Source organism: Mastomys coucha, unplaced genomic scaffold (assembly GCF_008632895.1).
Source record: "Mastomys coucha isolate ucsf_1 unplaced genomic scaffold, UCSF_Mcou_1 pScaffold15, whole genome shotgun sequence".
NCBI classification, from domain to species: Eukaryota; Metazoa; Chordata; class Mammalia; order Rodentia; family Muridae; genus Mastomys; species Mastomys coucha.
This window is the reverse complement of record NW_022196897.1, coordinates 112,471,064-112,483,384: the sequence shown is the minus strand read 5'-3', so window position 1 is coordinate 112,483,384 and position 12,321 is coordinate 112,471,064. Positions and strand designations below refer to the sequence as shown.

The 12,321-nt window shown below is 40.3% G+C and overlaps 1 protein-coding gene across 2 annotated transcripts in view; it reads left to right on the top strand.

The window, feature by feature from the left end:
* Sppl2a (signal peptide peptidase like 2A) overlaps window positions 1–12,321 on the top strand; it is a 41,092-nt gene that overhangs the window by 23,688 nt on the left and 5,083 nt on the right. For both annotated transcript variants that reach the window (XM_031371790.1, XM_031371791.1), the window contains 2 exons: window positions 1,317–1,391; window positions 4,815–4,975. In XM_031371790.1, coding sequence (XP_031227650.1) covers window positions 1,317–1,391; window positions 4,815–4,975 — 236 coding nt within the window. The remainder of the gene's footprint in view (window positions 1–1,316; window positions 1,392–4,814; window positions 4,976–12,321) is intronic.

Below are 12,321 nucleotides of genomic sequence, written 5' to 3'. Positions count from 1 at the left end.
GCCTCGAACTCAGAAATCCGCCTGCCTCTGCCTCCCAAGTGCTGGGATTAATGGCGTGCGCCACCACCACCCGGCACAGCCAGTACTTTTAACTGCTGAACCATCAGTCCAATGCCCAGCTCAACATTATTTTTTTTAAAGATTTATTTATTTATTATATCTAAGTACACTGTAGCTGTCTTCAGACACACCAGAAGAGGGCATCAGATCTTATTACAGATAGTTGTGAGCCACCATGTTGTTACTGGGATTTGAACTCATGACCTCTAGAAGAGCAGTCCATGCTCTTAACCACTGAGCCATCTCTCCAGCCCTCGACATTATTTTTTGAGATAGGATCCTCACTGCATATGGAGGTTGCTAGTTCAAATGGGCTGGGAACCTGTTAAAATCCACCTGTGTCTCTCCTCTTGACACTGAGATCATAAACAGGTGCTATCACATGTGGGTGCTGGGAATCCAAACAGAGGATAATACATACACCAAGCTTCATCCCTGTAGCCCAGTTTCCATTTTAAAAGATGAATATTACTTGGTTCTGTATACATACTACATTTTCTTTATCCATTCATTCATTAATAAGTACCAAGATTGGCTGTTCTTAATACCTAACATGTCTCTTTACCATATTAATTTCATTTCCTTGGATATATGCCCAGTACTGGAATTGCTGATCACATTTTAGATTTGTTTGTTTGTTTGTTTAAAGCTTCCTTGATATGTAGCCCAGGCTGTCTCAGTTTCCCAAATCCTTGAATTACAAGCTAATGTCACTGGGCCTGGTTTGTTTTTAATTTTTTGTTATTTGTTCTCAAGCACTTAGGTAAACCCAAGAAATGCTGATAAATCCTATGCCCATTTATCTCACTGGGTTATGTTTTTTCTTACTGTCGGCTTGTTTGGGGTCCTCACACGTGTTAGGTGTCAGCCATTACTAGGTGTGTTTTGCAGATACTCTGATTGTATAGGTAGCTCTTGTTTTGATTGCTTCCTTCGCTGTGTGGGAGAGTTCATGTAATTCCATTTGTCTATTCAATATGTATATTTTAATGAAATGTTTTCTCTTTAACATAGAATATTGAGCAGCTAATAAAGTTCATGTTCTTGAACTACTGTTGCTTGGCCTGAGGCAAATGTTTAAAGTATCAAAATTTTAAAAATTGACATGTAAAAGTTCATTCTTAATTTAAGATACTTAAATGCTCTCATAATGCAAAAAAAGAAACGTGAAATTCAACAACCTGTATTGTTGCCCATTCTAACAGTTGAATCTGTATTGTTACTATTTTAAGAAAATAATGTGGGTTTTCTTTTAGGCCTGTTGATTGCATATTGTAGAAGATTTGATGTTCAGACTGGTTCTTCTATATACTATATTTCATCCACAATTGGTAAAATTTGTTTATTATTCTTATTCTTATTCTTATTCTTATTATTATGTTGGCTATATTGTAGGGAGAAAAAGCCAAAGGGCTAAAAGTGTGTTTCCCTCTTAGGACTTTCCCATGAGTGTTACAGACGACCTTGTGCTTAGCCCTAGGCAGGAAGCCATAAGAAGTGTTTAAATGTTGCCTTATGTCAGGCTGGCTTGTTGCTTGGTTAGTGGAGTGCTTGCCCAGCCTGCATGGCATCTTAGGCTTGATCCCCAGATCCACATATACTAGTGTGGTGGCATGTACCTGTAATCCCAGCATGTAGGAGATAGGGGCAGGAGAGCTAGGAGTTTAAAATCTCCTTAGCTGGGGCAGGAGAGATGGCTCAGTGGTTAAGAGCACCAACAGCTCTTCCAGAGATCCTGAGTTCAATTCCAAGCAACCACATGGTGGCTAACAACCATCTGTAGTGGCATCTGACCTTCTCTTAAGGTGGTCTTAAGACAGATACAATGTACTCATTAAAAAAAAGAAGATTCCTCAGGTACAGGAGTCTGAGAGCATCCTTGAGTATATGAGACCCTGACTAAATAAGTCTATACATAAATACAGATAAAAAATCAATAGTAAATGTCACAGTGTCACACAGATGTCTCCCAAAATAGAGTTACTAACAATGCAAGCATTGCTATAAAGAGCTCAGTTTTGGTGAGGAGGTAAGTAGCATTTTTTTAAACATGCGGAGATAGATTAAACAGCAAATCTAGTAAAAGTTAATAGAGTACTTTATGTAAACCAAAGCTCATTCAAATAACCTGTAATGGATAGTCAAATTATTTTGGTTTGTTTGCTTTTTAAGACAGGTTTCTTTGTATAGCCTTGACTATATAGAATATACTATAGTATATCACACTATGCTGAAACTCATGGAGATCCATGTGCCTTAGACTCTCAAGCACTCTGATTAAAGGCATATGCCACCACACCTGACCTTAAAACATCTTTAAGGTCTTTTGTTTGGTTAGTTTTTGTTTTGTTTTGTTTTGGTTTGGTTTGGTTTTGGTTTTTCGAGACAGGGTTTCTCTGTATAGCCCTGGCTGTCCTGGAGCTCACTCTGTAGACCAGGTTGGCCTCGAACTCAGAAATCCGCCTGCCTCTGCCTCCCAAGTGCTGGGATTAAAGGCATGCGCCACCACGCCCGGCTTGGTTTTTTTAGACACAGGGTTTCTCTGTGTGGCCCCAATGTCTTGGAACTTAGTCTAGACAAGTCTGGTCTCAATCCCAGAGATCTGCCTGCCTCTGCTTCAATGTGCTGGAATTAAAGACATTCATTACCACCACCCAACTACTTTCTGATTTTAAATAGTGAAATGCTAGGCTAGAGAGTTGGCACAGCAGTTAAGAGGATATATTTCTTTTGCAGAGAACCTGGTTCAAATCCCACTTTTTATATGGTGACTCAACAACTGTCTGTAACTTCAGTCCCAGAGAATCTAACAACCTTTTCTGATCTCTTCTGGCCCCAGTTATACACATGATGCACATACCTACATGCAGGCAAAACATTCATACACATAAAAAAATAAAATCGATCTAAGCGTGGTGCACACCTTTAAGCCCAGCACTCAGAAGCAAAGGAGGGAAGATCTGTGAGTTCGAGGCCATCAGATCTACAGAGTTCCAGTACAGCCAGGGCTACACAAAGAAACACTGTTTTAGACATCCACCCCATCCCACCGGTCCCACCCCACTGGTGCTACAAGAAAAAGAGATAATTAATGTCAGGATTGGTGGATGTGCACTTGTAATTTCGGGACTATGGAAGATCAGAAGTTCAAGGTTATTCTTGGCTGTGTATCAAGTTCAAGGCCTTGGGTTGCATGAAACCCGGACTCAGAAACAAAAATAAGTGGAATAATCATACTTTATATCACAAGATTTTAGAGGCTTTAAATTAAAACTTGAGGTTCTACTAGATGTGTTGGAGCTCACCTTTAATTCCAGCACTCTAAGGCAAGCAGATCTCTGTGAGTTTGAAGCCAGCCTGGTCTACATAGCAAGTTCTAGGACAGCCTGAGCTACATAGTGAGACCTTGTCTCAGAAAACAATTTTAGGGTTTTTTGTTTTGTTTTTTGTCTTTTTTTTTTTTTTTTTTTTTTTTTTTTTTTTTTTTTTTCGAGACAGGGTTTCTCTGTGTAGCCCTGGCTGTCCTAGAACTCACTCTGTAGACCAGGCTGACCTCGAACTCAGAAATCCACCTGTCTTTGCCTCCCAAGTGCTAGGATTAAAGGCCACCACTGCCTGGTACAAGTTGAGGTTTTATATATAGTTTTATAATTTTATTAAATACCCAGAACACAAGTAGTAAATATTTATTATTTGATTTTTTTTAGCATTGTATAAAGGTAACCATGAATTTATGTAAATGAATTAATGTTTTGTTAGTTATTTGGTATGGCAGGCAGTAATTACTTCTGTTTCTGTTATTGAAATGTTAATAATAGGAAATTTAAAAGAAAAAGCTCTGATACCTCTGAACATTCTGCATAGATATTTCAGTATCCAAAGCTCTGAGTGCTTAGACCTGCACCAAAGCCACAGATGTTCCTGAAGGCTTTCTAGGCCATACAGAGTTAAATCTCTGTGTTGTGGTGTTGAAGAACGATGTCACTAGAAATGTCACCCTGACAGCATGAAAGAAAGCTAAGAGAGGGAAGAGGAGGACGTGCAGAGAGCATGGGAGAAGTAAGGAGAGAAAGAGGAGAAGAGGAGGGCAGAAAGGGAGGGGAAACAGACTCCATACAGAAAAGAGAAAGAAGCTTGAGGCCTTGAGTAGGGCATCCTCTAAGGGCAGTAACACCCAGTAGCAGCCAGCATGAGTCAAGAGCACTCAGTCAAAAGGCAGTGCTGGGGTACTTGTCTGTTCTGTTGTGTAACTTTGGGAAGCTCACTCAGCCCCCATGATCTTCCACCACCTCATCTTTATGTAGCTAGACTAAATTGCCTGAGACCCTACATTCATATAATATTCCAGATCAGTAGGAAAAATCCAAATATTTGGTATGTCATAGTTAAGGAAGTCTGTAGTATGTATTAGGACAAACTTAAGATTTGGTTTATTTTTAGTTATGCATCTGTGTGTGCCTCTGTGTAGGTATGCGCATTCAGGTAAGCACAGGAACTCACAGGTTCAGGGGCATCAGACCTTGTTGGCGCTGGAGACACAGGCAATCATAAAAGCCCAGCCCCTCCCTGTTCTAGGGCACCTGACATCTCTAACCTCAGGAGCCTGTGCCCACAGTCACAAACCCACACAGATACAAACACATAATTTTAAAACTCAGTCTTAGAGATGTCTTCAGAAATATTTAAAAACTAACATTTCAGTGGGGAAGGAATCCCATTCTTGGAAACTGACCTGCCCTTCTGTTTTCCCACAGCCTATGCTGTTGGCATGATAATTACCTTTGTTGTCCTAATGGTGATGAAGACGGGGCAGCCTGCTCTCCTCTATTTAGTACCTTGTACACTTATTACTGTCTCAATCGTTGCTTGGAGTCGTAAGGAAATGAAAAAGTTCTGGAAAGGCAGCAGCTACCAGGTATGTGCTTGTACTTTATAATTCACCTGCTGTTGCACTACCGCAGCTCTTTATGTGTCAGAAACTTGGGGTTACCCCAGAATGCCCTGCTGGCGTCCGCTTGCTGCAGCAGTGGTGCCCATCGTGAGTGCTGACAGCGCTGTGGGAGGACATTGGAGAACACAGCAGCATCACAGCGTGCATTCAAGTCCACACAAGTAGCATGTAAGGTGCAACTATGAAAAGAGGCACTGGGTTTTGAAACTGACAATAGAAGTTTACAGTGAAGCCAGGCAGCAGTTATGCAGGCCTTTAATCCCAGCACTTGGGAGGCAGAGGTGGCTGGACTACAGACTGAGTTCCAGGACAGCCAAAGCTACACAGAGACCCTGTCTCGAAAAACTAAAAACCAAACTAAGCAAAACCAAAAGTTTATAGTAACATTCATGTTCGATCCAGCATTTGAATTTCCAAACTAACTTCAATATCAAGGTTGCTCTTTAAAATTCATTTAACAAAGAAAATCATAATTTCAGAATATATTGTTTGAGTTATTTTTCAACATAGGTAAAAGCCCCTCCCTCTCCCTTCCCCCTCCTTTTCCCTCTCCCTTCTTCCCCCGCCACCACATGTTTTTGGAATTCCAGAAAAGTTGTTTTGCATTGAAATTGAAGAGAGCTGAGAAGCCCTCACCTGCTCAGCTCAGGCCACTCCACGGCCCCTTCCCAGAGGCAGTTTGTCAAGCAATTGTTTCTGATTTGTGCTAGTAAAGTGAACCACCCCCTCCAGCTGCCCCACGCATGTCAGTAGCCACCTGAACAGAGTCATCACCTTGGAGTAAGTGGCTGCAGACGTTCTTACCAGAGAAGCAGTTCAGATGGCTCACAGCATCTGCTGGAATGCTTAAGAAGAGACAGCCAACATTATGTTACAGGCTTTTTTAACTGGTATTCTTTCTGGTAAATACTACAATTTCCTTTTAATATTTAAATAAAATAATAATAATACCTACTTTGACTACTTATCAATGCTATTGGGTGAGCCCGCATTAATGTATACAAAAGGTATTTGTGGCCACAGGTCCTTCACTAAATTATTAATATTAAAATAGATGATAATTTTTCTATGAAGATGACACCCGCATTGGTTTTTTCCCCCTAATGTTGGAGGTCAAACCTAAAGCTCCCATGGCAGACAAGTTTAGATTTTTGTTTTGTTTTGTTTTGTTTTGTTTTGTTTTGCTTTCCAAGATAGGGTTTCTCTGTGTAGCCCTGGCTGTCCTGGATCTAACTCTGTAGACCAGGCTGGCCTTGAACTCAGAGATCTGCCTGCCTCTGCCTCCCAAGTGCTGGGATTGAAGGTGTGTGCAGCAGCCACAACCATGTGGCTTAGGTTTTTCTTTTTTCCTTTTTCCTTTTTTTTCTTTTTTCTTTTTTTCTTTTTAAGATTTATTTATTATATGTAAGTACACTGTAGCTGTCTTCAGCACACCGGAGGAGGGCGTCAGATCTCATTATGTGTGGTTGTGAGCCACCATGTGGTTGCTGGGATTTGAACTTAGGACCTTCGAAGAGCAGTCAGTACTCTTACCCGCTAAGCCATCTCGCCAGCCCTCTTTTTTTTTTTTAAAGATTTATTACTTTTTACTTATATGAGTACACTGTAGTTGTCTTCAGACATACCAGAAGAATGCCTGGGACCCCATTACAGATGGTTGTGAGCCACCATGTGGTTGCTAGGAATTGAACTCAGGACCTCTGGAAGAGCAGTCAGTGCTCTTAACCGTTGAGCCATCTCTCTAGCCACTCATTTATAATTTCTTGTAAAAAAAAATCTTTTACTGGCTATATATTAATATTCTACTATACATGATTCCAGTCTTTTTTTTAAAGATTTACTTACTTATTAATTTATTTTATGTATATGAGTACACTGTAGCTGTACTGTTGGTTGTGAGCCATCATGTGGTTGCTGGGAATGAAGGTTGCTCACTCCAGTCAGCCCCACTCACTCTGGCCTAAAGATTTATTTATTATTATATCTAAGTACACTGTAACTGTCTTCAGACACACCAGATGAGGGCGTCAGATCTCATTACAGATGGTTGTGAGCCACCATGTGGTTGCTGGGATTTGAACTCAGGATCTTTGGAAGAGCAGTCAGTGCTCTTAACCAATGAGTCATCTCTCCAGCCCCATGCTGCCATTCTTTATCATTTATTTTTACCCAGACATTTCTTCTTATAGTATTTTCTGGGAAATGGTAAAACTGTCTGAAAAAATGTTCACTATGACACATCTGGCCTTTCCTCTACTTAGTGAATATGTTTTTGGCAGTTAATGTTCTAAACATCTGTTGACTGTTTTTTTTACTGCAATCCTTTTTTTCCTGAGTGTTTTAATTACACAGTAATATATATTTGTTCCTTGGTTGGCTTGTGTCTAAGTTTTGCCTTTTTGAGACAGGGCCTCTCCCTGTAGTCTGGGCTGTATTAAGCTCAAATGTAGTTCCTGATAGCCTTGGGCTTTCAGCATCCCTCCTGCCTTACCTTCCTGCATGCTGGGATTATCAGAGTCTGGCACCATTCCTCAACTTGTATTTGTGTTTTTTAATTAAAATACTTTAAGATGTATTTATGCTCAGTGGGGAGTTTCCTGCAGAAACTAGAAGGTTCCTTGAAAGGGGAGTTACAGGTTCATACTAGGAACCAAACTCTGACCCTCTGCAAGTGCAGCAAGTGCTCATAGCCAGTGAGCCATCTCTCCAGCCTTCATATTTGTATTCTTTAAACAAGAGGTACAAAAGTGGGGAGAGAGCCCAGAGTGTGTATTGCTCTTCTAAAGGACCACAGTTCAGTTCGCAGCACTGACATCCAAGCAGCTCACAACTGCCGGTAACTTTACTTTCAGGAGTTCCTACACATGACAGAGGCTTCCTGCACCCCATACACATATCCACATTGAGATACAGTATTAGATAGACAGAATAGAATAAGTGCTAAAAAAAAATAATACAGGGACTAGAGAGATGGCTTATGGTTGGGGATACTTGCTGATCTTGCAGAGGACCTGAATTCAGTTCCCAGCACCCACATGGGGTCTTATATGTATCCTTAACTTCAGTTCCAGGAATACAGCATAAAGACATATGTGCAGGTAAAACACTCATGCACATGAAAAGAAATAATTTTTTTTTTTTTTTTTTTTTTTGAGGAGGTGGGGTGGTTCGAGACAGGTTTTCTCTGTATAGCCCTGGCTGTCCTGGAACTCACTCTATATGTAGACCAGGCTGGCCTCAAACTCATAAATCCACTTGCGTCTACCTCACAAGTGCTGGAATTAAAGGTGTGCACCACCACAGCCCAATAGAAATAAGTATTTTTAAAAAGAGAAGTGAATGCCAGGTGGTGGTGGCGCACGCCTTTGATCCCAGTACTTTAGAGGCAGAGGTAGGCAGATTTCTGAGTTTGAGGACAGCCAGACTAAACAGAGAAACTCTGTCTCAAAAACAAATAAACAAACAAAACAAAAACCAAAAAGAGAAATGAGTGTCTCAGGTGGAAGTGAAGGCCCCTTTTAACTGCCCCATCCTTCTGTCATTCTTTCAGGAGGGACAGCCACCTTGTGTATAGCTTCCAGGTCTTTCTTTGCAACATTGGAAACAGTTGATTATTTGAGAGTTACTATATACCTAAAAGCATTCATTTCTCTGGAGATCTACTCTTTTTAATGTTTCTCTAGTTATTCTAGCATTTTCTTCTTTTCCCTTTCTGTGTTTATTGAGAGAGGGAAGGGTAGGAGGATATGGAAGGAATTCCACCAGTGAGTATTCATATTTGTCATGAGCATATGTTCTGCCCTTGGCCACCCAAGTTTCATTCTTAATAATTATGGTATTTAAAAATACATGTTTCTGCCAGACAGTGGTGGCAAATGCCTTTAATACCAGCACTTGGGAGGCAGAGACGGGGATTTCTGAGTTCAAGGCCAACCTGGTCTACAGAGTGAGTTCCAGGACAGCCAGGGCTATACAGAGAAACCCTGTCTCAGAAAACCAAACCAAACCAAACCAAAACAAACAAAACAAAACAAAACATGTTTCTGGGCTGGAGAGATGGCTCAGTGGTTAAGAGCCCTGACTGCTCTTGCAGAGATCTTGAGTTCAATTCCCAGCAACCACATGGTTGCTTTCAACCATCTGTAATGGGATCTGATGCCCTCTTGTGTTATGTCTGAAGACAGCGACAGTGTACTCATATACATATATATGTTTCTGTTTCACAGCAGCTAAACACAGAACAGTGATAGTCCCAGAGGCAGGCTTCAACGGTTCAATTTTATTTCCTATTGTTATAATAAAATACCCTGACAATAAAAATTAGCTTAGGAGAAAACCAGCTTATTTTGGCTCACAATTCCAGGTTATAGCCCATCATGCAGGAAGCCAAGGCAGCAGGAACTTGAAGCAGTTAGTCACCTCAACAGTCAAGAATAAAGGAGAAAATGAATACACACATGAGCCAGTGCTCAGTTGGCATTCTCCATTCATTCAGTATAGGGTCTCCTGCCTAGGGAATGGTGCCACCCAAAGTGGGTGAGTCTTCCCTCTAATCAAGATCATCCTTTACAGATATGTTCACAGGGCAACCTGTTCTAGACAATCTCTCATGAGGCCCCTTTTCTGGTTTATTGTAGGTTGTGGCAAAGTGCTCATTAAACTAACCATTATAAGGTTAGTTTACACATTCCCTATGTGACACAGCAGTTAAATAAAACAACTAATTACAGGAAAATCCATTTTAAAGTATCTGAAAACAAAGGCTACTTCTTGTTTGTGTAAGGTGGCATCATTATTTTATTCCACAAAGACTTTCAGAATACAGAATAACACCTAGTAAAGAGCAGGAATCTGGTGGCCAGGTAAACCTGAAAACTGATTTAGTCATTCTAGTTCTGACCTTGAAAAATTTACCTTGCTCTTGGTGCCTCAGTTCCAGTATGAAGTAGGGTAATAAACTTACTTCTGAAAGACTACATTTAATCTAGCTGTTAACCATTGAATGTTAGTATAGGCCAATTTCTTAAGACAGTGTTACAGCATACTGTTAATTACAAATACATTTGTTACTATTTGAAAGAGTTGGGAAAACTCTTTTAAACTGTTTAAAACTTTGTTTTGTTGGTTTGAATTTTTTGGTTCACTATCTAGATATTCTTTCTTTTTTCTTTTCTGATTTTCATTTTAAAACTGAATTTTGTGCTGGGCGGTGGTGGCGCACACCTTTAATCCCAGCACTTGGAAGGCAGAGGCAAAAAAACCAAAACCAAAACCAAAACAAAACAAAACAAAACCCCTGAATTTTGTGTGTGTGTGTGTGTGTGTGTGTGTGTGTGTGTGTGTGTGTTTCAGTAGCCCTCATAAAATTATTATAACTATCATACATTATTAACTTTTGTTTGTTTTTGTTTTTGAGACAGGGTTTTTCTGTATAGCTCTGGCTGTCCTGGAACTCAAGAAAATTGCCTGCCTCTGCCTCCTGAGTGCTGGGATCAAAGGCCTACACCGCCACCACCCTTTTCACTATTAAGTTTGTTTTGTTTTTGTTTTGTTTTGTTTTGTTTTTGTTTTTTTGTTTGTTTTCAAGACAGGGTTTCTCTGTGTAGCCCTGACTGTCCTGGAACTCACTCTGTAGACCAGGCTGGCCTCGAACTCAGAAATCTGCCTACCTCTGCCTCCCAAGTGCTGGGGTTAAAGGCACGCACCACCACTGCCCGGCCACAATTAACTTTTAAAACACAAAATAGACCTACTTTCTCTATAATATTTATACACAGTCATTTTTGTATGTTTCAGAATTTTTTAGTCGTTTTAAAATAAACATAAAAGAAGTAAAATAAAACAGAATCTATTAACAATACTAACAATTTGGTTCATTGTAATGTCATATATCTGTTTTGAGTGCAAGGATAGTGATAGAGGTTAAAAGATCTCTAGTTCCAAATTCAAAATGCTCTAAGATCTAAGATTCAGAGGTCTGGTGGTTGGAATGAGAATGGCCCTCATAGGTCAGTATACTTGAATGCTTGACTGCCACTTGATTGAACTGTTTGGGAAGGATAAGGAGGTGTGGCTCTGCTGGGGGATGTGTGTCACTGGTAGCAGGTTTTGAGGGGACCCATTCCCAGTTAGCTCTTCCTCTGCCTCCTACTTGTGGGTCAGATGTGAGCTCTTGGGTATTCCTGCTGCCGTGCCTCTCCTCTGACATCATGGACTCTGGCTCTGTGTATGAGTTGTATGTGAAGTTGAAGTTAATTTCATGTTTGAATCCATCCTATCCTCAAAATATCTCTTAATGAATAGGCAAATATACCAAAAATTTCAAAATCTGAAACACTTTCAGTCTCAAGTATTTTGGATAAGAGAATCTTAACTTGTAGCTTAATTAATGGGGAAGTGTAGAACTTTCCATTGGAGACTTGTCCTTGGGGGTGGTGTGAGCAGGTGTCCAGGGATTGAACCTGAGGCCTCACACATGCCAAGCGGGCTCTGTACATTCAGCCGTATCCTTTTTTAATGGCTGAGGTGGTCCTGATCGCATGAGGTTCAGATATCATCACATAAGTGCTATAGTACTTGACTTGGAATCTTTCACCCTCTCTGTAAATTTCTCATGAAAAGAAGATGGATTTTTCTACATTTACATTAAAGTAAATTTAGAAAAATTAGTTACAAATGCTTTTGTGTAGCTTCAAGGCCAGTTTCCTTTGACATTTTCTGGATACTTCTAAAGCTACAGTACTCAGTTCCATTTATTTGACTTTACCTGAAGCCAGAGTTCTAATTAATGTAGAGTTAATAAATGACTTTTTTCCCCTAGAGAGCCTAACGGTTTGGGGAGAGTTGTATTTTGTGTTTCTAATAGTAAATCAAATGCAGTGAGGTTTGTGCAGTAGCTTGACTGGCTGTTTACTCTAATGGTAACAGACGCTCAGCTTGTTGGCATCCCGTGAACAGTGTCTGCTAATGTCACTAGTACTAGTAATTATTTTTAGAAGTCACAAGCTTTGAGTCACGAGTTGGGGTTCAAAGCTACTTAAACTGACTGAGGACCGAGAACTTGTTACTCAGGTTGATTTATTAGACAGCTTTCAGCAATCAGCTCTAAACAAGTAGAGCTTCAGAAATGCCAGGTTAGCCGCCCCCCTTCCAAAGGACAGCTTTCCAAACAGACTGCCTAGTTACAAATGTGTTGAATTTTATGTCCTTGCCCCTCACATTCGCTCTGTGCACTGCTGTGTGGTGTTTACCAAAAGCTTGGGGAATAGGAAGTAGCGATGGTAACCTTTTTTTTTTTTTTTTTTTTTTTT